The sequence below is a fragment of the Paramormyrops kingsleyae genome, chromosome 22 (assembly GCF_048594095.1).
Source record: "Paramormyrops kingsleyae isolate MSU_618 chromosome 22, PKINGS_0.4, whole genome shotgun sequence".
In the NCBI taxonomy this organism is placed as follows: Eukaryota; Metazoa; Chordata; class Actinopteri; order Osteoglossiformes; family Mormyridae; genus Paramormyrops; species Paramormyrops kingsleyae.
In genome coordinates, this window is record NC_132818.1 from 7,140,361 (window position 1) to 7,166,427 (window position 26,067).

The window sequence follows — 26,067 nt, forward strand, 5'->3', positions numbered from 1 at the left end:
TGGAGCTCTGCCTTCCGTTTTATTAGGTTCTTTAATTAGTACATTATTTCTTGAGTTGTAATATAAAAAATAAAAAGCACAAAATTCAGTATCTGACAGGTTGTACAAACAGAATGCCTTCAAACACACTGCTTTTTAGCTTCTTTTCAGTCCATCTGTACAGTACAGGGATTTAAGTGTATTCGTCTTCTTAGCGTTCCTGCCTGGTGTTATTCAGAAGCTCAACGCCACAAGTGCGATGTTGGGGGGGAGGAGTGTGGGGGGGACACCGTTTTAACTAAAGCGACCCTGTGTGAAATAAATGGAAATTTTATCTCACTAAATAAGAATTAGAAGACATAGGGGTTGGGGGGGGGGGGATCAAAAACACTGCTACATCGTAAATGTAGTTCTCAGAATGTATGTTTTCCACTCTTCTGTGAGGTACAAAAAGGATATACACTGCACCATATCCTCCGTTTAACAGTCCAATATATATATATATAAAACAAAATAAAAACCAAAAGTGTGCCTAACCCCACCTGATGAGAACGTCTATGAACGTCTGTACTTTTGGGGTTGGGGCGATTCTCCATAACAAAACCACTTTTGTTCCACTTGTCCCATCATGGAGCCGACACCCACACATCGCATTCTGAACCCCCCCCCACAACAAACCACGTCCTTGAGGCAGCAAACCGCAAGACCGTTTGTGGGTCCGGTGCTTCCTTTTGGGGGTAACGAGGCGCAGGGGACGGGGGGGGGGGGGCTGGCTGGCTGGAGACCGCATCCAGGCACAAGTTTTAAACGTGCAGAACCCCCCAGCAAAGAAACACCCTGTTCTAAGAAGCTGGAGACTGTAGTTTGTTGTTATGAGACCTACAGAATATAGAAAAAGGGGGGAAAAAAAAGTTGAGGAGCCTTTAACATTTTATTAAACTTTTCACACTGGCCAAAAAAAAAAACAAAAAAAAAAAACATACATGACAGGATGCAGAGGCGTCAAGCTTAACGGCTAAGGCACTGCAAGCTTCTGAAAAAGATCAACACTTCGTGCACCTTTAGTAAACAAGAACACCACTTGGTACTGTAAAGCTGGAAGAAGACTCATGAGGTGCCACTTGTATTATTTAAAGCAGTGATTCCCAATCCAGTCCTCGGGGACCCACACTCGGTCCCTGGTTTTGCTCCCTCCCAAACAGTCCACATTTTTGCTCCCTCCCAAACAGTCCACATTTTTGCTCCCTCCCTGCTCCCTGACTGACTGAGGGTCCCTGAGAACCAGATTTGGAAATGCTAACTTGAAACATTGATTTTTCTTTAACCATAAAACAATCCTTCACAAAAGGATTTAAGAGAATATGCCTTCTCACTATACACGCAAACTGGCCAAAAGTTCCTCCCCAGAAGGGCCAAGTCACAATTTAAAACGACCCTATAAGGACAAGCATAACGCTTTTAGGAGAAGATTAGCTCATGGGAGTTTTATTTACACGAAAATGTTCTGAGGGCAGAAGGAAAATAGTTGATTACCTCTCTGAACCAATCAGACAGCAGAAGAGGTGGGTACAAGCAACTAGAGGAGGCGGGACCAACCAATCACATGTCTTGATCCCACCTCCTCTACAATTTTTCCTTCTGCCCTCAGAGCATGGTTGTGTAAGTCAAAGTCCCACGAGCAGAAGAGCAGAAATGTTGCTATCAAATCGTCTATACATGAACAGAATCAGCTTTAGGGCTGAGACAACTGAATGCTATGGGAAAGGGCGCAGCAAATCTGAAACTTAATTTACATATCTCTCGCAATAAAATCTTTTTAAATATTCATATTTTATATATATATTTAAACAAATGTGAATACAAATGGACCCTCAAATAAAAACCAACAATGCTTTAAAGTAGCATTCTGATCCAAGTGCTTGTTTACTAACATATTACATGCATGTATAAGGATTCACATTATATTTAGAGGTCATCTTTGTCACAGGTAGTAAAACAGTGTAAAAAAAAAAAAAGTCACCAATTCCACTTCACTTTGTTTTGGGAATATGGCTGCCAAAACCACAATGCTCACTAGGCATATCAGGCATTTGGCTAATTGCAAAACGACTGGATTTTAATTTAAATGCTCTGGTTTCTCCATGCCCCCAGAAAGCAAACCCTATAGAATTTATGCTGTCCACAGAACAGCAGATTCCATGATTTAAACGATACAGTGACCCCCAGCATCCAGGTTAGATTCCAGCTATGACGTCACTTACGACGTCACAATCTGCAAGAAAGAGAGACAATGGATGTCGTGAATAAATGCATGCGGCACACACATGGACACTCAACGCAGGTGTTAAGGAAAGCCGCTTATGCAACACGATGACCCGCCTCAGAGGAAGGCGGGAGATAAGGAAATGTACTACGGGCGCTTAGTGCCATGCCAGTGAGATGGAGCGCAGGCAGGAAGATGGACGAGAGACGGGGGGAGACCTGAGGGCTGTGGGCGGAACGACAAACCTTTACTTACCTGCTGGCTTTGAAAGCTTTGAGTTTCTGTACAAAAGAGGACTCCAGCACCTCCGCGCACTGGTAGAAGGGCGAGTCACTGGGATTATAGTAGCGGCAGTTGTCAAAGATTTTGGTCACGTCCGCCACAAACTCCGTCAGCTTGCCGTAATACCGTTTCTGTACTCTCTCTTCCATCGTAGCCAGGTCTGGAAGAAGAGGGGAGCGGGAACCACACCAGAGAAGGATGGCACATCAACGCAAGCGTAATGCGCTGTATTTGTTTATGACTGGATTTGAGGGAAAGAATTTCCTTAAGTTTGCGACAAACGACACTGTAGACCGATCTTGCACATACCCATCGGTTCCTTAATGACACCGTAGTAATCTGGGGCGTCGTTGGGATCCACAGGCTCCAGGAACGGCCACGCCATTTTGTGAGCCTGCCAAGCGATATGTTCATGATGCACACTGAGCACGTGTCACCTGGGCCCTTCATTTACTCTACTCCGGGCCCTTCATTTACTCTACTCCGGGCCCTTCATTTACTCTACTCCGGGCCCTTCATTTACTCTACTCCGGGCCCTTCATTTACTCTACTCCGGGCCCTTCATTTACTCTACTCCGGGCCCTTCATTTACTCTACTCCGGGCCCTTCATTTACTCTACTCCGGGCCCTTCATTTACTCTACTCCGGGCCCTTCATTTACTCTACTCCGGGCCCTTCATTTACTCTACTCCGGGCCCTTCATTTACTCTACTCCGGGCCCTTCATTTACTCTACTCCGGGCCCTTCATTTACTCTACTCCGGGCCCTTCATTTACTCTACTCCGGGCCCTTCATTTACTCTACTCCGGGCCCTTCATTTACTCTACTCCGGGCCCTTCATTTACTCTACTCTGGGCCCTTCATTTACTCTACTCTGGGCCCTTCATTTACTCTACTCAGCCACACCTGCAGAATCCTGATATTCACAATTAGCTGTTCGCACGAAACCCAGAGATGATGTGATTGCTGGACATTAGGTCCACTTTGTTCATTACTACCGAATGTTTAGGCCAGTGTTTCTCATCCCCGGTCCTCGGGACCTTCAGACAGCCCACTTTAGCTCCCTCTCCAATGCGTTCAGTGTTGATGATTGATTGGTTTAGACATGTTGGTTGAATGAATGAATGAATGAATGAATATTTCATTACTGTGTCTTGCGCATTCTGCACCCAGCCCACACTGGCTTATAAGACACCAATAGTAGTGACGCACCAAAATTTCGGCAATCGAAAATATCCGGTTGAAAAAGTCAAAAACTGAATTTTTCCCTTTAACCTTCAATGTACTTCAGCGTAAAACACCTTTCATTTTAAGTAATGGGCCCTTGGAATCGTCCAAACTACCCCTCCCCCACCTTGCCCCTGCTGGCTAGTGTTGCACCAAAATGAATTTTTTACTATTAAACGTAGCAATTTTGGTCAGTAACTTTGACCTTCAAAAAGTTGAACAAAATTGTACTGGTCTGAGCTGGGGGCCCAGTGTGATGGCCTTTTATGAGGTCCAAAATCTCCAGCAACACCCCCGGTAACCAATGGTATTTTCTGTACTAAGGGGTCTTTCATAGCTGTACAATAACATAGAAGTCTTTCAAACATAACATCTAGCCTAAGAATATAAAATACAGTTTTGGGAGTCTCTAAGGTCTATGTTGAGAAACACTGGTGAAGGGTTTCATAAATCTTACGGCTACATTTGATATTTCAGTGCTGAAGCTCTCGGCCCCAAGATCAGCTCCCAAGCCGGCAGACGCCAGACCGGTCCAGCCCATGACGGTGTACCTGCAGAGAGCGCAGAATCCGCCTCAGGCCCTCGTAGTCTCTGTCGGTGAGCGGTGAGAGGACGGTCATGGTGTCCTCCGTGGACTGGCACTGCGGGCACACGTACTCGTCGATGTGTGTCGCCTCGCTCTGCAGGATGCCCACGCAGCGGCCGTGGTACCAGTTCTGGCAGCGGTCGCAGCCGATGTAGAATCTGATGAAGGAAAGCCCCAGGAAAGATGACGTTCGAGAGAGATGGGATGTTATGTGATGCTATGATGTTTGTTAGGTTAGGTGTACTGTACTAAAAAGCATGTTCACCTTCCGATACTTTAGCCGTACAATAGATTTATGGGATCGCAATCCGGGGAACATCTGTACTACTATAAACTGAAACCAAACACTAATACATTACACAGGAGTATAATGCAGAAATGCTATTACATTATAATACAGTCATATAGGAAAAAACGTGCTTGCAGCAAACATGTAGGATAAACATGCGTATATGCAGTACGTAGAGTGAATGCAGAATGAAACGTGGTAATTACTGCGACTCGTCGTATGGCGTTTGGCAGATGCAGTACAGCTCCTCCGTCTGGCCTTCCTGCGCCCGGTTGCACTCTCTGCAGACGTAGTCGTCCATTTTCTTGGCCTCCTTCTCCGTGACCCCCACGCACTCACCGTGGAACCAGTTGGAGCAGAGGTCACAGCCGATGTAGAACCTGAAAGGCAGGCCGGACACGGCCGACATGAGGATGCGTCACCGGCTGGGCCATCCTCCCATCCACCCATCCTCCCATCCTCCCATCCACCCATCCTCCCATCCTCCCATCCACCCATCCTCCCATCCACCCATCCTCCCATCCTCCCATCCTCCCATCCTCCCATCCTCCATTAGAAAGCCCACTTCACATCAGCCCAAGGGAACTGACTGAACGTCCATGCGGAAACTCCGTTTCCAACCCACAATGATGAAATCTTGGCAATAACGCGACGTTAGACGCCATCGTTGACGTTGCAGCCTTACTTCGACTCGTCGTAGGGCGTCTTGCAGACGCAGTACAGCTTGGTGTCCTTCCTGGCATCTTTTGAGGTAGCGGAGATCATCTTCTTTTTCTTGGCCTTGGCATGGTCCCGGTCATCGTCGCGCTTGCGCTTCTGAGAGGAGAGGGTCGGCGAGGTGGGGCTAGGGGAGAGCGCGGCTGCTGGGGCGGGGGCCACGCCAGCCTGTGCTTTGTCCTTCTCTTTACGCAGCTTGGTGAGATCCTTCCTCAGCTCCTCCTGGAAGGGAGAGAAATAGCACCCCTAGTGGTGGTCGTGCGTCCTCCCTGTCTTCCAGGCCGTTGCCATGGAAGCTGCATAAGTCTAAGCTTGTTAAAACTAAAACAAGCTCCACCCTCCATCTGCAGCATCACGGTTAAGGACAGACTTACAACCCAAAAGTTATATCCATGAGTCCATCTTCCAAATCCTTCTACCCAATATAGGGCAATGAGGGGTCAGGGGTCCTGAAGTTTACTGGGGACAGCATATGGCACAAGGCAGGGGTACACCCTGGACAGGATGCCAGTCCATCACAGGCCAAGCAAACTATCACTCACTGACTCACTCATCAGGCAATTTAGAAACAAACGGAACATTCTACGTCACAGTGGCCGAGATACGCAACGTTGTAAGTCTTCGGAAGCACGTCCAGCAGCGGTCTACACTCCTCAGAGCTGCTCACCTGGACCTCCAGCTGCAGATCCTTGTCCAGCAGCGCCCTCTTCTGGAGGATCTCGGCCTTCAGCAGCTCCTTGTGCTTGAAGAGCAGCGTCGACAGCCGGCTGGAGCTCTGCTTACTGCGCTTCGGCTCGCCGGCCTCATCCCGCCTCCGCTTGCGAGTCGCCTGCTTCTCGTCCTTCTCGATCTTGTCCAGGATGAACTTCATCACCTGGCTGCACACGATCATTCTGTGTGTGTGTGTGTGTGTGTGTGGGGGGGGGACAACATATCAACACAATCCAACAGCATAGCACTGCGCATAGCATCTTGGGTAATAAAGGAATTCTGTCGCCTTTCTGTGATAACGTCAGTTCTTAAGCTTCTAACAGTTTAACAACGTAGATCACCAAACTAAATAGACTACAATTGCTTTGTCTCTGTGGACATGAGCTATCTAGGCTTTAGTTGTCTATTAGACCAATGTTTCCCAAACTGGCTTTGGGGACACCCAGACAATCCACATTTTTGCTCCCTCCCAGATCTTAGTAGGAGCAAAAAAGTGGAGTCTGGGTGTCCCCGAGGACCGATTTGGGAAACACTGTACTAGAAAACTAACAGCTTGTTCTGGATGTTCTGACATTTAACACGTTGGATAAAAGCTTAAGTGTAATGTGACCAGATTACGACTAGGCAATTAATAGAAAATTAATCAAAACCGACATTCAGAACCTCTAAATCGACGTACTCTTGCCAATGCTAATTAGATCAAGGTAAAATGTTCAATCATGATATTGATTTGAGATCATATTGCCCAGAGTTACTACCCCAGAAAAGCACAGGCTAACGATGCAGCTCGCAGGCCCACCATGCTCATACCTCTGAGCGTCCTCCTGATCAGCTAAACAAGTTGACTTCTGCTTTAAATGCTCCATCACGCGTTCCGTCTTCAGGTTCGGCTGTAGCAGAGCGCAGGGGACACATCGCACATCAACAGCACAGTATAAAATAAATTTAAAGACTAAAAAACCAGTCAATCTATAAATGTAAAAAGACTAACAATATGACCTCATAACCAAAATGTACAGCCAGTAATAAAAAGACAAATTGTATGATTATGGTCATGAAATCAGAGACGTGACATGCAGAGTGATGTGGTTGTCATGGTAACCCCCACCTGCAGCTTGACGCTGCCTCCTCGTTCCTGCCGAACCTCTGGCTGTTTCTGGCCACTGGCAGCCTGGGTGGCCCCCAGCCCGGGTCCCGGCTGGATTGGGATGGGCTGCTTCGGCCGGATCTGCTGGGGCTGGAGCCGGAGACCCAGGTGCAGGGGGGTCTGGGGGAGAGCCTGCCGCATAACGACAAGGCCAGGCTGGCCTAGGGGGGCTTGTGCTGGGGTGGGGGCAGCCAGGACACCCTTCACCTGAATCTGAGTGGAAGGAAGCGGGACCGCTGCCGTAGTGGGCAGAGGCGGAGGGGCCGATGTGAGAGCCAGGTTTGGGGCGACCATCTGCGGGGGGGCAGCAAGAGGGTCTGCCTGGGTAGAAGGAGCAGCCGGCTGCAAGGCCTGGGGGGCAGGTGGTGTCTGTGGCAAGGGCGGGCTCTGCACCGGGAGCTGCAACTGCGTGGGCTTCTGCTCCGGCTGCACTGCTGCAGAGCAAAACAGATAGCCATGTCACATGCTAACATGCTAAGCTAACAGGACTAATTAATGTTAATTCAAGTGAAAAGTTGTATTTGATCAAACCCTAGCTGCGTCTCTTTGCAACATGAAGAAGAATACTGAAACTATATTGCCATGTTTCTCAACCCAGTCCTCAGGGACCCCCATTTTTGCACCTACCCAGCTCCAGATACATTTGAACCAGGAATTCTGTGTTTTTGATTGGCCGACAGCTGGGAGGAAGCATAAATGTTGCGGGACCTCGAGGACCTGATTGAGAAACACTGATCTAAGCCGTAAATATGGTGGAAGGACTACAGGAATGAATCGTCCTCTGTTTCGGTAATGAAGTGGCAAGAGGCATCACCTGGTGTTGAAGGCGTGGCGGCGGAAGGGGGTGCGGCTGTTGTAGTGGGGGCAGGCACAGCCACAGTGGTGGGTGTGGGCACAGCAGTGGGCGTGGCCACAGTGGTGGGCGTGGTCGGGGGAGCCGGCGTGAAGAGAAAGCGCTGGAGCTGGCCGTTGGGCATGGCGGCCTGCATGAGCTGCTGGCCTGGTCCTGGGATGACGGTGACCCCCTGAGGGATGAGCTGCAGCTGGCCGGTGGTCTGGCCCTGACCCTGGATCACCACCGTCAGGCCCTGGCCTCCTCCCTGATAGATACCGGCAAGAACCACATGTGTGAACAGTTTTAGGGAGCATTTCTACCACACCAGGTACTGTACTTTTGGTACTTCAAGCTGTTGATTTTCCACTGCCATAAAAACTGGTTCTGGAGCTGGATGACATCACAAGGCGAGGTATTTTGTACTGATTTTGAAAAATGGCTGTAGGATATAATAGGGCTGGATGATGTGCGATGTTCAGCACGAGCAATTCTTATGCTACGTTCACACTGCGAGCGTCAAAGACTCCAGCCGTCGCTCCCGCCGCCCTGAACGCGACGCTACCCAACGCCGGAGACGCTCTCTGACGTCATAGAGTGGGCGGGGACAAGGCCGCTCAGAATGCCAGGCTCTGAGAACTTTTTAAAGGGGTCGCAAAACAAACAAACGTGTAGCTTATATCTTTGCACCGACTCCTGATAGGACATAATTTGTCAAATAAATATTGTTGTGAGCCAGTTATTTGCATTCCCACTTAAAATCAAGCGTTCTGGAGGGAAAATGTTACCTATAATAGTGTAGCGCTTCTTTTCAAATTTACCTTGGATCACAATGGATGATCGCCAAGTAGTTACTTGTGCTTTATGTTTCTTTAGTTAACATAAATAGTACTTAAAATGTTTCACGACAGTTCTACTAAAACACATAATTATGTTTTGACAAACACTAATGCTATAAATAGGTTTAACATTACCGACAATTTGCACTGTTTTCTCTGCTATGGCGCCAAAATTACTACTGATCTCCTTCCTTTTTCACAAAAAAATATATTATGCACTTCACCATCTCACCTAGAACACCGATTGTTTCGGACACTCTGGTCCATGCCTCATTTTTTTTTATTTATGTCCCTGTATGCAAACAGAGACACATCATATATAACTGGGTACCCGGCCAGAGCAATAATAAGTCTCTCCTCCATTGTGCCTAGGAACGGTTGGGTCGGAACAAAAGTTTACACGCTTATGTTCTGCGGCGCTCTCTTTAGCGGAACATCTCTACATTCCCATTGGTTGCCGCCCAACCGCGTCACAGCTCATTACCATAAAGTTGACTGGATTCAACTTCTGTCTGACGCTCCCACCGCCCAGATCGCAACGCGCCGCGCCGCGCCGCTCCTCGACGCCTCCCGACGCTCCCTCCCATAGAGAATGAATGACTTCCGGTCGCTTTGACGCTCTCGCCGCTCGCAGTGTGAACGTAGCATTACATCGATAATCATAACTTTTTCCGAAACGGCGGTTGTATTACTTTTCAGATGAAGGCTATTTGCATAACCAACTGAAACAAAGTGTTTTCAAGTCCCACACCAAAGTACCGAAATACCAAAAAAGTACCCCAGCTGGTACTGAAACTGGAAGGTACTGGTACTTGAACTTTTGAACTAGTACTCGTCCAGAAGTAAATGGAAAAGGAAAAGTACAGAAAATAACGTGCCAAAAGTGCAGTACCTGATGGGGTGGAAGAGCGACATTAGCGAAAAGCGAATACATCCTTAGACAGAGAGACCCACCCCACGCCCTCCTCACCTGTGCACCTTGGGTGAGCTGGGTAAGCTGGGCCAGGGTGAGTCTGACTTGCCCCTGCTGGGGTCGGGGGGTCTGGGGAGCCGAGCCTGGGGATGTGGAGGCTGCAGATGTCATGGCGGGGGGCCGAGGGGGTGTGCTTTGCGCAGAGGTGGCCGGGGAACATGGAGCGCCCCGGACAAGCTGGCCTGGTGTGCAGTGATGCGTCAATAACGTGACCAGCCGAATCACAAGCGCAACCAGCCAAATTACGCAATCTGAGACCCCAGCCACACTGATACTGGACTTACCAGTGGGAAGGAGACCAGGCTGGACCACCAGCGGGGTGGAGATGATCGTCTTATTCAGACCGGTACTCTGCTGCAGGGGGCTTCGGATCACTGCCATACCGGGCCGGATCTGAGCACCACCCGGGACCATCTGGGGAGGAGTCAAGGCACTCAGACAAACACTCCAGTTGACACGGACTCAAAAGTCCAGCTGCAGTACTGGAACAATTCATCATCGTATTACTTTATAAGAAGGCCTCTCATAATTAAGGGGACTTTGCTCAGAGTGCCTGGGACGGTGGGAGGCCTCAAACCTGTGGCGCAGGCACTGCTCCGGGCCGGAGGCCCACGGTCGTACTTCGCGGCTGGATGGAGGTAAAGCCGTGCGTGCCACCGGTGGTGCTGGATGGGATGATGCCCAGGACCTTCTGTTGTACCATGCCTGGTGACCATGGCAACCAGTCACGTTACTTTCACTTAGATACATTACTATACCAATCACACAGGGGTACTGCTTGTTAAAGGGGGTACTACACTGAATCCCCAAGTGGGACACAAACTGACATCAGTCTGGATTTGATTGCTAGTTCATCCCACTTTAGTTCCATGGAAACAAAGCGTGTTTCTCAACATGAATACTTGACCGTATTTGTGTTCTCGTCTACCCGTTTGACCTTCCATTGCCGAAGACCAGTTCTAATACTCAAGAACAGAAGTACAGAGGAGGGTAAAAATCACCAGATGTCATTCTTGCCCCGGCCCAAAAATCAAGGACATATCGGTTGCATCCTCACCAGACGAGATCAACCCCATGATTCACCACACCCAAAGCTCATTTTTGGGAGGCAGGTTTGAAAGACTGGTCTTACAAAGACCACAAGTATGATCTTTGTGTTACTGGTATGGAGAAACACTCATTATTTCTCCATCTCTATTGTAGAATCTGTATGTGGAACAGTCAAAGGTCACACCTCTGAGGACCTTACCTCCTTGTGCACTGGGTACATTGACAGTCACGATCTTGCTGTTGGCCGGTAGGGAGAGAACTTTTCCAGCCACTGATACCGATGTGCCTGACACCTGCAAAGTCTGTCCTGAGATGGTCGAGCTCGTGGATGCAGTGGAGATGGCAGTGGCATTGACTGTAGAAGAGGTGGAAACTCTGGGGTCACTGCATTTGTCCAAATAAAAATAACTGTTGTGTCCATCGTTAGTTATGTACGCCTTTTGATTACCAAGCGTAACCATAAGAAGTCAACTAGTCCCATTACCTTGTGTATACGGTTTCTGCAGTCCAAGAACACACATACACTCACCTGGGCTGCTCTGACCTTGCTTGACCCAGGAAGCGAATGTCTGCTGGAAGTTCTTGCCCTGCTGGAAGGTGACGGCGGGGGAGCCCACCTTTGAGGTCAGGACCAGCTTGGAGCCGGGGGTGACGGCACCCGTCAAGGAGCCCACCAGCACCTTCTGTGGGGTGGAGACTGGTGTGGCACTACCGGAGGCAGGTTTCTGCAGTTCCAGGCGTTTCTGGAACACAGGAGTTCAAACGTTTGGATACTGAGAATGCATGGCACTAATGCATGGCACTAATGCATGGCGTCGCCTCAAAAAATAATTCACACAAGTGAATATAGGACATCAGGTAAAGATGTCTGTGGGGGTGACATGTGGCTTTGTGGGTTAGGCCTCAATGCCTGAGTTCATAAGTACAAGCAGCCTTCATCTATCAGGTCTGCTTACCCATTATTTCCTACCAAGCAGAGCCAGCTATACTGCCAAGCACCACAAGATCATTAGGGAGCCTCCAGACTTTGTTGCTTCATTGCTAGCTTAGGTCAGGTATACTATGCAGGCTGATCCAGGAGGCTACGCTAAGTTGCAAGGTCGCAATGAGGCACACAGCGTGTGTCTGGCCTTCCCACCTGCTGAGCAGCCAATCTCTGCTGCTTAAGCTGAGCCTCCAAGTTGGCCTTGTACTCCTCTGCCTTCTTCTGCACACTAACCTTTGCCTGGTCCGCCGCAGAAGCCTTCTCCCTGTCCACCCTGCCATGGAAGGAAAAGACGGCTATCAGAGAATGCCTCAGGACACAATGCATTGAGATGAGAACCAAAGTAGTGGAACAATTATGGGACAGAGTCCCCAAAGAGAACCTGCCTTTCTGAAATTCAGTGTATAAGGCTTTGGGTTTCGACTGCAGTCCAATTTAAACCCCCTACCTTTCAGCAAAGGCTCTGATCTCCCACAGCTCCAGTTCTTCCTCTGTTACCCATTTCTCAAGCACCACCGGGCCCATCTGCCTTGGCGAATCCAGCTTCTTGGGCCTCAGAGCACTAGACCGGAGGCCCTTCCTCTGAGGAGTGTGAGCTTCTTTGGGGTTGCAAAGGCAGGAGAGGAAACATGTCAGATACACTGTGAGGATCCAAATGATGGGTTTTCTTCATATCTCCGTTTCAGCAACTCGAACAATGTTATAAAATCTAACTGACTGGACATGTGGATCAAAAGCTAAAGGAGCTTGATGAACAAAGAATCATGTAAATCCAGAAGAAAAGCCCACCCTTAGGAGACGCAGCTACGCCTATGGGGCGGATGACCTTCCGGACGAGGTACTCTGACCGTATCCCATAAGGCCCCACATCTCGGCGCTTGATAACCTCTGTGGTGGTGATCTCGGTCTCTGATGTTTCTGTGGTAAGGAGCGGGGGACAGTCTGCGTGTGAGTAGAGGTTTTTCGTGGCCCGGCCCCCAGAAACCTCAGAGCCGTGAAGCACAGGAGGAATGGGATCACCCACCCGAGCGAGCCACAGTGTGCATCGGGGCCCTCACGGCCATGTCGTCCCACCTCAGGCAGGCCCAGAGCAGTCGAAGCATCAGGCTTACCCCTGCCAGAGAGCGGACCGTCTGGAGCCGGTACCTGCGTGGGGCACCGGGAAAACGTGTCAGTTAACGGTCGGATGAACTACAGTGTGGATCTAATATGAAACTCATGAAGTGCACAGCTCTACCAGAATGAACCATGACTCTACTGAGGTCACTGTAGCAGGACTAGAAAGCAAGTCGTAATACTTGTTTTGGTCTATGGATCAGTCTGTACTCTGCAGCTCATACATCTACTAAGAAGAATTTATACTTTATCTTCCCTACAATCAATGTTTTATAGCGTCAGTGATTCATGGGAACCGATGGTTAGAAACCATGAAAGAGCAGTCTTTCACTTTAAATATTTCAACATACGATTATTTAAAAGTCACAACACCGATAGACTAGGATAGTATCCAACAACATCATTTTGAGAGAAAAAAAAAATTCAGAGATAGTCAGCAGGTCTGAAAGGCACCTATAGAGATACAACCTTGTTGACTTTGAGAACTTCTTTCCTAGCCATAGTGGAAGAAGTAAAGACAACTAAAGGCCAAAGCCAATAAAAAACAAAAAAAAAATCTGAAAAATCAACACAAACAACATGCCAACCTCCAGGTGATGCTAAACGTGGGTCGTGGGGAGGGGTAGGGCCAAATGTCCAAGGCAGGCTTGGCATTGTAGTTGAAGATGGGCACCTCCCGGATGCCCCCTTGCCTGGCCAGCTTCCTGAGTTCGTCGTTGGGTAGGACAAAGATGCTCTTCTTGCTGCTTTTGGTGACAAACTTGCGGTAGGAGGGCAAGGCCGTGCCTGAGCGGGCCTTCTTGGAGCGCGAGAACCTGAGGAGTCGGACCCGGTCCTTAGTGGAGTACTCCCGGCTCACGGTCATGGTGGTCGCACCTCCCCCGGTCACCGTGGTGGTGACAGTAGTGCTGGTGGTAGTGAGCATAGAAAGAGCTTTATTTTCTGATATGGACACTACAGCGGGCGTGCCACCAGAATCCTTGGATACCGCGACTGCCTTGGAGATGGTGGTAGTGATGGTTGTCATTGTTGTGGTAACTTGTGTGATGGTTGTCTTTGGTGCCTCGTCGTTACTGGTCACTGATGTGGGCTCACTGCTGTGATTGCTTAGAGACACACTGTTGCTGAGGCTGGACTGTCCTGCAGGTGGCACTGTTGACGAGGCCAGCTTCAGTGCCACCGATTCGTCCCCCTCCCCCACACAATCTTTCTTGGTGTCATCACACTCCTCAGACGCCCTACTAATTACTGACGAGACATCGGAATTCAGCAAGGTGCCAGAGGAAGAGGCCAGCTCTTTGACACTGTTCTCCAGACGAGGAACCTTTTGAGCAGGTGAATACTCCGTATTAGACAGTGTTGTGTTACTCTTTTTATCGACAATGGAGTGAGAGGATGACTGGTGTGAGAGCAGGTCCCCGTTCATTAGTAGTTTAACAGCATCCTGAGCTGGAAGAACTTTTATCTCATTTCCTGAATTCTGGTTAGCTCCCTTTTCCTCAATGTCTTTGTCAAAGTCTAGCTTTGAGGAAGCTTCTAGAGGTAATGTACAGTCTAACAGAGTCTTATTCTGAAGGGAATCATCCCCATTTACCTGAACCCCAAGGGGCAGCTGGGATTTTACAGCCGATTCATCATCTCCACTCTTGTCAACGTCCATACTTTCATCCTGTAAACACCCATTTTCTTCACCATTCTGCCCAGTGAAAACTGGCCCCAATTTCCAGTCTTCAGGACAATGTACCTTCTCTGTTCCCGCAGATTTCTGGTACTTGGAGAACTCCAGGGTCCCCACAGTCAGTTCTGATTTACTCTCAGAGTTCAGCCCAGGTAAAATGTCTGTCCCTTTCAAGGACCCTACATTAAGTTCCGGAGATGGTGTCGACATGGTCGACGGCAAGGCCGTACTCCCACCATTTCTCTCGTTGATAGACTCGTATTCAGGCACACAACGATCCTCGGATACATTTTGATCATTACAAGCTGAACTCGGACTGCCAATCGCTTGTGAGTTTTGGGATGTACTATCTTCCTGCTTAGACTGGCAATTAACTTCCTTCACTGGTGATCCAGGACCAGAGGACTCCTTGGACTGTTTTTCCTCTTCCTCCTGACTCACTTGTTTTTCGGTACCAGCTGCAGATGCAGTTCCTGAGTTCACAGCTGAGGGAACAACCAGGCTCCCCACCTTCATTGAAGTGACTCCAACCTGTCCGTCACCCGCTACCGAACCATGCTGGTCCGGGCCCCCCGCTCCCGACTCCACTTGTGTAGCCGTTTGGCCCCTGAATCGCTCGTAGCGCTGCTTCTCCTCCAAGGTGAACTGGTGGACACGTCGCTCCAGCAGGCCATCAAGCCTGGAGGCTTTTACCTTCCTCTTGTAGGCGGTGCGCAGCTGAAAGCCCTCGCTCACATTCACCACATCAGCACAGAAGAACTTCTCCACCACGTCTCCTTTGTCTTCCTCCTTCTTTGCATCAACATCCAATGGAGACGTGCTAGAAGTCTCACTTTTTCCTGGAGAGAGAGAGAGAGAAAGAGAGAATCGTTGGTATCAAAACTTAAGTCAAGATGACCAAAACATTTGATCACCATATGCAAGGAGGTACCATTTTCTTCAATGCATTTGGAGTTGGAGATGCCAGTGTCCATTCCTTCAGCCTCCGGCCCCTCTGCTCGTGCCTCGGTGGTCTCTCCAGCCTGCCCCTCAGCCTTGACATCTATCTTGTCTAGGGGCTCATCTCTTGACAGCCCAGCCACACCCTCTCCACCCTCTTCTTTCTTGCCAGATATGGGGCTCTCAGGAGATCCCCTTGGAGACTTCCGGTCCTCTTCCCTTTTCGATTCGCCTGCCGCAGAGTCTTTGATGGGGCTAGCCCTCTGTTCAATGCTCACATCTGGGCTGGACGCAGTGTCTGGGTCAGACTCTGCGCTCTGCTTGATCTTGGCAGCTGAAATAAGAATCAGAGAGGCCAACAAACCCCAAACATTAAAATGCACAATCCAGAAAGAAATGCTACTATATTCATGTTCAACAAAGAACTGCTAGTGTGGAAAAGCAGCAGGATGAGACTGACCCTCCAGAGCTTTGCGATAGTTGACGTTGGTGTTGCCTGGCAGCCGGGGAACGAAGCGAGGTACATGGGTCTTACTGACCCAGCTCCAGCCTCCATACCCTGTCACCCGGTACTCCTCTCCCTTCTGCTTCCAAACCTTCACATATGGACAGACAGGAGGATTATTTATATGTAATAACTGCAATCTCAGTAAAAGCTAAGATGCAGTATCCATGGCGTGCCTCTGCTGGATGCCCTGTGCTGTCTGGGATAGGACCCAGGGACTATATAAGTGGTCAGGAGAATAACAGATTTGGAGAATAACAGCATGCAAAATAATGGGTAACGATTCTACATATTACAAGGCATCTCAGTAGAAATCAGACTTCCGCCACAGATGGGTGAAAGCACGACATACCTGGTGTTTGATGGGAAAGGTATATTTCACCCAGGTGGCCTGCTGCATAGTCTCTTCCTCTTCTAGCTTTCTCTCTTTCTTCTTCGTCTTCTCCTTCTCTTCCCGCTCAATGGAGGTCATCCGGTGTAACCTGTAGCAAGAAACGGCCAAAATGACACATTCATTCACAGTGGTACTCAAGAGGCATTCAACACAGGGTACTTGCTGCAAAAGCCATGTTAGGAGATAAAGTCTAGGAATGTATTCTCTTAAAGAGAAGAATGCATGATTTAGTGCAGTATTCCCCAACCCGGTCCTCAGGGACCAACAGACGGTCCATGATTTTACTCCCTCTCAGTTTCCTGTCAGACAGCATTAATTTTTGCTCCCTCCTGGTAGAGAGCTGGGAGAGAACAAAAACATGGACTCTCTGAGTGCTTGAGGACCAGATTAGGAAACACTGATTTAGTGAATGGAGAGAAATCTGGTGCAGAGACTCATCAGCGTTGCATTAGCTAATCACCCAGATGAACACAGGTTTCTTGCCTGGTGTGTCCCAGAGCATCCTTCCACACAGGCAGCATGACCACTGGCTTGATGGCGCACTCCAGGATGGACAGGGCCAGAGCGAACTCCCGAGCTCTGCTACACATCTGCACCGCCTTAATCCAGTTTGACCTGCCAGCCAATCGGAATGAAGGTTTGACTGGATGGGCCGATACCTGATTAGTCAATGAACTGTCTTTAGGCAGGATGCTGGCTGTGACCATAAGGTTCCCTGGTATACCTGTGAGAGGCCCAGTTGGGGTGCATGAAGGGGGCAGGAATGTTGTTCTCCAGTTGGATGATGGTCAGCCTCAGCGTGGAGATGGTGAGAACCTTGGAGCCATGCACCGAGCCGTTCCACTTGAACTCGCCCGCTTGACTCATGCAGAACTTGTGGGTCAAGTGCCGCCGCTTGTCATGGTCCTCACGGTGCTGGTGCTTGTTTAGGGCCAGTGTGTTACTACTGTATTGGTTCTGAAAGACCCGGTACTTGCCCTCCTGGCCCAACTTGAAACCAGCGCTTTCCTTCACTCCAGAGTCCTTCCTGGAACCATTGGTGCTGGCAGGATCCCCCAGGGAACCAAAAATGGACACCTGGAGAAATGCAAACTCTGCTGGCTTTTCTTCAACAGACAAAGATGTACATAGATATACTATGCTTGGGCAGTATCTAATTTCTCATACCGTCATTCCATCCTTATATCATACTGCGATATATGGCATTTTGGCAGCATTTTCAAAAGCAACATTTTTCTGGTATTTTGGTATCCCTATGACATATTTCACTGAGCAAAAATTCTGGGGTATACCCAAAAATCCACAGTATACCCCAAATACCAAGGTATACCATATCACAATACCAGCCAATCCTACGTGGTATACCACATTACCAGCCAATCCTACGTGGTATACCACATTACCAGCCAATCCTACGTGGTATACCACATTACCAGCCAATCCTACGTGGTATACCACATTACCAGCCAATCCTACGTGGTATACCACAATACCAGCCAATCCTACGTGGTATACCATATTACCAGCCAATCCTACGTGGTATACCATATTACCAGCCAATCCTACGTGGTATACCATATTACCAGCCAATCCTACGTGGTATACCATATTACCAGCCAATCCTACGTGGTATACCATATTACCAGCCAATCCTACGTGGTATACCATATTACCAGCCAATCCTACGTGGTATACCATATTACCAGCCAATCCTACGTGGTATACCATATTACCACAATACCAGCCAATCCTACGTGGTATACCATATTACCACAATACCAGCCAATCCTACGTGGTATACCATATTACCACAATACCAGCCAATCCTACATGGTATACCATATTACCAAACAATATTCTTGGCAGACAGTTTGAACAGGTATTGAATTCATAACCTATAATAAGCTGAACACATTTAACGGTAGCTAATGTCAATGTAGCAAACAGAGACAGCAGATTTCATTTTTATAAATGAATACAGGCGCAACACATTAAAAATAAAAGAGGTGCGAGGCGGCCCCCACCTCCTTGGAAGCCCTGCCGTTATCCTGAGATGCTGAGCCCTGTTGGACTCTCTGCAGGCTCAGCTTGCTGTCAGGGTTCCGAAGACGTGTCACCATGCGCGTGGATGTCGGCGTGGGCGTCTGCGAGACCCGGTCCACACCCATCCCTTCAGCCAACCCGTTTGAGTCATCCTGGCCCTCGTCTGTCACAAAGAAAGAAGAACTCTCAAGCATTTGGCTCCATGAGTTAAGATTTCTGACCAGAAGGTTATTGGTTCTAATCCGGCAGTCAGCAGAATAGTGATGTTAGTACTGGGCCCTAGAACAATGCCCTTAGCCCCAAAATAACAGGTAACCCTGTACCGCGACCAACAGCTTTGCTCTCACCAGTATCTGAGCAAGACGTGACATGTGGAAACCAAAGAATTCCTATTTACTTGTCCAAACACCAAACATATTTCTTATCATAACCTCGGACAGATCAAGGACAAAAATAAAAGAAAAACATTTCCTTGAGTCCATCTGTTAGTAGAAAGCATAGTTTACTGTAACACCAGCCCCAATCTACGGTCTTATCTGCTTTGTTACCTGGAACCTCATTTCTGTTTAATTAAACAATAAGATAAGATGGGGGAGTTTTCATGTTTCCCTGGAGAACAATTCAGGTGATACGTCAGGTCACCTTTTAAGGTTTTTCACGACCTGTGCATAGGTCTGAGCTGAAGGCGGTTAGAAACACTACACTAGGCTCCACAGGGCGAGTCTGCATACCCATATCATCCTGGCCAATGGCAGCGTAGTGGGACAGCTTCCCCTCACTGTTCTGTCCACTGACACTGGCCGCTGAGGACTGGCTGTCACTGGTATTCTCATCTGCGGTCTGGGGACCCTGGGGTGCGCATGAGGAGATGGTGGTCTTCTCACTGGAAGGATCCGACTCCAGGGCTTTCTCTGGGGATGCAGGGGAGGGAAACAGAATGGGGGGGGGGGGTTACCACCTCCACTTTAATAACAGACTTGGGATCTAGGTTTTTATGTACAAAACAGCTACAACCTTTTCCATAACTTATCACACACAAAATGTGCGCGTAAGTAGTACAAGTAGTACAAGTCAAATCTGTAGGAAAAACACCCCCAAAACATGCATTTGCCTGTATATCTCTGTAAAAAAAAGCCACCATTTCACTGTATTCTGTACCAATCATTGCATCAACAAATGGTTTAGTCTGGGTGAACTTGTATTCTAGAGATGTCTCATGCCTGATTGGGTAATGTGGACATTTTTTGTCAGATTTTTGACGTTATCTTTTGTCCCTCTATGAAGGGGGCATATGAGTCACAAAGAGCTTCCAAGAGCGGCCGCTTCCTTATTGATGAGATACGAGCAACACGTTGACCTTTCATGAAACTCAAAACGCTTTTCATCACAATCGGCCATGAACGACAAACTCTAATCTAATGTTTTCTCCCCTTTTATAAACCATTTTGATCACGGGCCAATCGATCAATGCAGCCTCAAAGAACATTATCACCAAAATTGTACAATTCCACTGTTCCAACTAGGGCTGCACATCATCATATCGTGATGTAATCTCAATTATATGGCGCATGCGCAATAATCACCAGGACTCTTCGAAAGACGTTGTGGCTGCTGATCTCCCCCTTTCTTCACCACCACTTCAGCGCTTATTGCTTCCATGATTTACCAAAACAGTAGCATGTGGCGTGCTCCCCTAACCAAATTTAATAAAGATAAGGATACGTCGAATTTATCCAAATTACTAACTTATGGGCATCACAATATGCATCTCATTAATATTTTAGACGTACTACTAAACTGCTTACCAAATTGTGGCCTAAGAAAACACCCGTATAGTAGCGAAAAGTGTCCGGAAGAATGTTTACACCCCTCATCTAAAGCCCTGGTGATTATTGCGCATGCTGCATATAATCACGATGCGATATCGTGCAGCATTAGTTCCCAGGGAGATGAATGTTTCACCTGGGAATGAAGCTCTTGTAGACAGATGTCATTACAGAGGTAGGGGGGGGGTTTCCCTGCGTCTCTACACACCCAGTTCCTTTGTACCTGCGGACTCCTGCTTGATCCCTGTACTGGTCACCGCCCCTTCGGCACCTTCTCCAGCTGCTGCAGTAGATGCACAAGGTTTTGATCCATCTGAGCTTCTACTGCTCTCTTCTCCACAAGTGAGCGCATCTGCCCAAAATGAACATGGACACATACTTCAGGACAGGGAGTATTATGGTATTTTGTCTCCTTGAACAACAAACAAGCCTTTGTACTGAGAGATAAGGCCAAAATAACTATTTCAACTGTATGCCGTCGTTCGACAGAATGGACACCTTCACATAGGAAACTAAGCAAATCAAAATATTCCTCCCAACCCATATCTTCCATCTCCTCCTTGGTTGATTGGTCCTTGGCGATCTTTGGCTCGTCCCCCTCAGATGAGGAATGATCATTGATTGGCTCCTCATTGCCTTTGCCTGCCTCTGGTTGGCTGTCAGGTCTCGACTCCAGCCCTTTGACCTTGTCCACCTCCGCCCCGTGCCTGGTCTTCAACCGTTCCAGTACCTCCTCTGGAAGGAGACACAGTCGACTCAAGGCTTGAGGCCTGCTCTGAACCAGCACTCAGACACAGCCCTGACAAAGCAGCATTTAACTCATCAGAATCTGGGCCGACCAATAAGAAAACAGAATCACTGTCATGGCAGCAGTTTTCTGGCTAATTAAGGAATTTGGCGATGCCTGCTTTTTGTTAACCGGCTCATGCTTTCAATCAAAAGGAGACCTGGATATTTTCCTGGAGATTTTCAGACTTGGCACCTCACTCAAGGGTACAACAGCAAAGCCTCGCAGGAATCCGCACCAGCCCTGCTATCTACTGCCACGATTTACTGAGAATCTGCCCCTGTCCCACTGCCAGGCCTCGTACCATTAGCAGCGGCCAGGTAGGAGGGGGTGCTGCCCCGGGCTTTTTCCGTGAGCTCCTCTGTGATCTCCATATGGGCGTGCACCTCCTCCCACAGCTCCTCCAGGGTGTGCCACAGCTCCTTCTCCCAATGATCTTTGTCCAGACACGCAACCAGCTCAGAGAGCTGACGCTTAGTGCTGTAGTACCAGGTCCTCTTCTTCTGGTCACCTTCCTCCTCCCTGCAGGGTGGGGGGGGGGGAAGGGGGGTTAGGGTATTTTTACGGCTCTGAGCAAATTTACTACCTGGGCCTCCTTCCAGGAAGTGGTTCAATCCCTTTAAACCTGCCAGAATCTAGCTGTGCTATTTTATTTCCATTCGATGTCTGATCCATGGTTTCCCCAGCAGTTAGCAAGCCCAGTAAACAAAACCGTAACCTAAAAGGCTCCCAGCCCTCGCTGCACCCGCACGATTAACACCAATAATGCAGTGTGACCACATACCTTAAAAACAAACCATATATAGACAGACTATTCATAATGAACCGGCATGTCAATTTCCCAAATACACATAAATTAAATGTGTATGTCTAGCTTGAAGAATTTAAATATGTATAATCTTAAATAAATAACAGGCCACAGGTTCGTTGATCCTGAGGGCACTGAAATGCAGTTTTGATGTCAGGACATTATATTCATGTTTGAATCTTCATTCATAACTAAACATTTACGGAAATATTTGCGAAGAGCCCGATGTAGTTCCGTTTCCTTCCACTCACACGCAAATGGCGCTGTTTCAATATGTTATACTACGTGCAAACATAAAATTATGAATGAATGAATGAATGAATGAATTACGTGACTGCTGAAATCGATAATGTATACATTCACAAAATTTTAAACAGTCACTTACATGTATAGGCTGCATGATTAAAGGACAAAAACATTAATGCGAAAGAAAGAAAGCCAGTTAATTTTTTTTTGTTTAACAATTTATAAAAATCTTCGTCACCAGCAGCTGAAGGATGATGGGGCAGATGGCAATGAATTGCACGCTCAGTTTCTCTAACATTCAGTTCAGACAGTCGGAGCCAAGAGAACAAATGAGATTTACTAGCACGCCTAACCCTCACTTCAATCTGAACTACTGCAAATGATTTAAAAAGAGCTGAACACACACATGCTCAAACACACAGGCTTCTTTAACAAAGAATCCCTGTCCTCGATTCAATGAGACCAGCAAGGAAGAAGCAGAACTATCAATGTATCATGCCGTAACCCAGAAAATAAAGTCACGCTGCAACAGACTTCAGAAAGAGCCACTGAAATTGAAGAGCGAAGCAGAGGTGGGTGACAGTCTCGGTCCCTACTTACACAAAAATCCTTCTGTGGAGGAACCAGTACTTGCGGCCATTGCGGTCGAAGCCGATGGGCTCTTGGCGCACGTAAGGCCTGATCTGCTGGCTGCTGGCCACACAATCAGACACACCGGGCACCTGGTGAGCCTTGCACACCTCGCACTGCCACTCCCCGGCCGGCACGGCCTCCAGCGGCGGCTGCACGCACTCCAGGTGGTAGACGGCCGAGCAGGTCTCGCAGCAGAGCAGGTCACCAAGCCGGTGGCAGGACCGGCAGTGGTCGTCGTACTGCACGGTGCCCTCCGACATCAACTCCTCGCGGGCCACGTTGGTGGTCAGGAACTGGTCGGCCAGGAACTGCAGCACCTGAAGCTTGCTCTCCAGGGGCCCGTAGGGGTAGTCCTCCACCTCCTGGTAGGGCAGCACGTGTCGGTACTCAGCATCACTCTCGCAGTAGGCGCGCACCACCTCTGGCCACGTCATGCCGTCGATGAAGTAGAGTGTAGAGTTGACGCTGTCCTTCAGGTCCGTCGGGCCGAAGGTGGTACCGGAGCCGTCCTCCTCACGCAGGATGGCCCTGAGTAGGGCGATGTGCGTCTCAGCCAGCAGAGTACACTGTTCTGGGCCTGCCAGCGCCGCACAGAAGTCCTCAAAGCGAAACGGCGTCAGTCGCAGCACACTGCCAAAGTTACGCAGCACCTCGTAGATGGCCGCCACTGTCATCAGGTGCTCGGCAGGGACCAGCAGGTCCTCGGAGCACCTGGGCAGCTCCAACGGGGGAACCTCCTCCTTCTCCTCAAAGACGGGGGGGTGGGGACGGAGGACCCGGGCCCTCCTGCGCCCTGCAAGAGGACAGAACAAAAGTGAGCATGAGACAAGGATGAAACTGTGTTAACAATGAGAACACGCAGTGTTACTGCCTCTGGCAGAGGAATCACCTCCCCAAGACGAGAAAGTCCACCTCCTTGGCAACAAAGGAGACTGAAGGCAAGTAAATAGCAAAATGAGGATAATGAAGAGAAAAATAACTGAAATGTGAAATCTCAGTTCAAGTCCCACAAGTGCCCTGTATGAGCCAAATTACTCAACTCAAATATCCAGCAGTATAAGTATTATTCTGTTCCACTAACATAATAATAATAATAATAATAATAATAATAATAATAATAATAATAATAGAGACGTCACGCCAAATGAGCCTCCTTCTGAACGTGACAGATATTCTGGAGTTCATGTAATACAATACGACCACGTTAAGCTGAAATACGACATCTAAATTATTAGCAAAATAAAACGACTCCTATCGGAATAACAATAAATCTTCAGACGACCAGGTTCGTCCAATATCTAAAATATTACGTGACATCTAAAACCGTTTTTTGCAAGATTCAAATCATAATTCCTCCTGGGAAATTATATAAATATATATTTTTATTGTACATGTTTGTATTCCTTAATAAACGTATCACGGGGTGCCTAAGACTTACGTGCCGGTTAAACCCCGACTTGGTAACAGGTGAATGGCGGCGGCGGCTCTTTCAAAACACCGGACCGCAGGTCCCCCTGTCACTTACACCCCCAATGAAGCAGGCTACTACGGCAGCTCCCAAAACACAGCCCACATCTCGCTTTTATACACCTAAAATAAAGCTGCGGCTAACTGTACGCTGCAAATCACAAAATAAAAATATAATAATTTGACAGCGTAGCACCGTATCCTCAGATACACCGAGAACTTGACAGCCAAGTTAGCCAACTTCTGCCGTGCTTTGTTCATCCTCTCGTTCCTTAAAACCACACACATACCATCTCGTGCACGCTTCGCGATCCGTCTCTAGTAGCAATTCCCGCAATTCAATGCAAGGGATTTTAACTACTGGAACATAATAAATATAATTTCCAGGATTGCCGGCTGATCAACAAAAAGCGAGCGGGTCTGCTAGCTTTAGGCAAACGCAAAGTTCACCCGGTCGGCACATTTCCATTTTCTGGAAAACGTCACGAGCAGATGCAAGCCCACCCAAATATACGATGGGGGCTTAAGATCATTAAAATGTGAAAGCGATTCATGCGAGGGTAAAGAGCCGGGCGGTGCACCGCGGTGCCCAGTCCATCTCCAAGCCGGGGCCTGCTGCCTCCACAGCGCATTCTCCATTTTGGACAAAGCTGCTTCCTGCAAAGCTTCAGCTCCATGCACGGTGCTCCGACATCCCCTCGCCACTTTCGACGGCCCGCGTCTCCGATCGCTGTCACCGCCGTAGCGTAACTTACCGGGCGTGCTGCCGTACGTGCTGTGGCTCCGAAAGCTGCTGTCCGTGCAGTAGCTCGCATCGTCATCATAATCATCATCGTCCTGTAGCTCCTCCAGATAATCAGACTGCTCGTCCAGGGCCTCCAGCTCATCGTCCGTCGTCGCCTCTCCGATTAAATCGTCCTCCTCCGACCTCAGACTCCCCGCGTCCTCCTCTTCATCACTTTCGTGGTCATCGTAGACCACCTTGCTAAAAGTCCGTGCCCCCCTGCCTCCACCTCTCCTGGCACCCCGACCTCTTCCCCTTCCCCTACCTCTACCCCTACCCCGTGATGCCGAGGTTGATCCCACTTTCCTCCTGCCACGCGATGAATGGTAATTTCCCCTCCTGGGAGTCACAAAATCGCCATCATCAATACCTCTCCCCTTTGCCCTTAACCCCCGTCTGGGTCTCAGACCACGGACTGGCCCGGAGGAGCGTTCATGCGTCAGCGCCTGTTTAGGCGGCCTGCCTCTTCTTCCCCTCATTATATATAAAGAAATCTATTATTTTCCGTTTCAAATGGTATGCGCAACTGGTTCACGCAAACCCCGGGAAAACGGCACCCGTTGAAAGCTGAACCTCTGCAGATGTGGAAGCAATAGTTCCCCCAAGCCCCGGACTCACTTAGTATGAGAAAGCTCAAAGTGAATAGGCAACGTCCCGCTCCGGATCGCCCGTGGCCGCCATGTTTCCTCCTCTCTCCGGTTACTGAAACAGACAGAAGGCCCTTCGCCAGAGTCACGTGACCGCCGCTCTCAGCGCTGAGAGGCAGCTGCATACGAGAAAATGTTCACGTTGTCTAAGTTGATGATTTCGCTGTGCGTTCGGAATGTAAACGCGTATTTCATAAAGCGTTGCATAGGAACTGAGCATGTTTATTACGAGCCTGCATTTCCTAAACGTATAAGAGAAGCTATTCAACCGGACTTTTCCTGTATTCTGCGTTAAAGCCACGGAGTTTTGAAAA

General features: G+C 48.7%; 1 protein-coding gene across 7 annotated transcripts; it reads right to left on the bottom strand.

Moving 5' to 3' along the window:
- LOC111843284 (nucleosome-remodeling factor subunit BPTF-like) lies at nucleotides 1-25,825 on the bottom strand. Of its 7 annotated transcripts, XR_002838116.2 has the most exons (33): nucleotides 25,078-25,825; nucleotides 22,823-23,648; nucleotides 21,473-21,690; nucleotides 20,922-21,116; nucleotides 20,590-20,733; nucleotides 19,287-19,466; nucleotides 18,537-18,718; nucleotides 17,237-17,589; nucleotides 16,996-17,127; nucleotides 16,471-16,600; nucleotides 16,074-16,209; nucleotides 15,606-15,947; nucleotides 13,584-15,513; nucleotides 12,905-13,026; nucleotides 12,670-12,798; nucleotides 12,329-12,479; nucleotides 12,034-12,154; nucleotides 11,425-11,638; nucleotides 11,095-11,250; nucleotides 10,423-10,550; nucleotides 10,130-10,259; nucleotides 9,843-10,027; nucleotides 8,016-8,301; nucleotides 7,163-7,635; nucleotides 6,865-6,944; nucleotides 6,011-6,236; nucleotides 5,312-5,565; nucleotides 4,833-5,006; nucleotides 4,303-4,495; nucleotides 2,834-2,918; nucleotides 2,498-2,684; nucleotides 963-2,251; nucleotides 1-858 (listed from the first exon to the last, which is right to left on the bottom strand). XR_002838116.2 is itself a non-coding variant. In XM_023810740.2 (32 exons), the coding sequence occupies exons 1-32, from the start codon at nucleotides 25,583-25,585 to the stop codon at nucleotides 822-824; spliced, it is 8,592 nt and encodes a 2,863-aa protein (XP_023666508.2). In that variant the 5' UTR covers nucleotides 25,586-25,825; the 3' UTR covers nucleotides 1-821. The 7 variants fall into 7 exon arrangements, 6 of the variants coding, with proteins under 6 accessions (XP_023666508.2, XP_023666512.2, XP_023666513.2 ...); XM_023810740.2 differs by lacking the exon at nucleotides 963-2,251 and having other exon boundaries at nucleotides 20,605-20,733; XM_023810744.2 differs by lacking the exon at nucleotides 963-2,251 and having other exon boundaries at nucleotides 12,115-12,154.
- Nucleotides 25,826-26,067: the final 242 nt, after the last annotated feature.

Coding starts and splice junctions, on each gene's coding strand:
- LOC111843284 (XM_023810738.2), bottom strand. CDS start 25,585: ATGAGGGGAAGAAGAGGCAGGCCGCCTAAACAGGCGCTGACGCATGAA. Junction 17,590..18,536: donor ACGGCAGGGCTTCCAAGGAG/GTGGGGGCCGCC, acceptor GCATTTCTCCAG/GTGTCCATTTTTGGTTCCCT. Junction 12,155..12,328: donor ATCAGAGCCTTTGCTGAAAG/GTAGGGGGTTTA, acceptor CTTCCATGGCAG/GGTGGACAGGGAGAAGGCTT.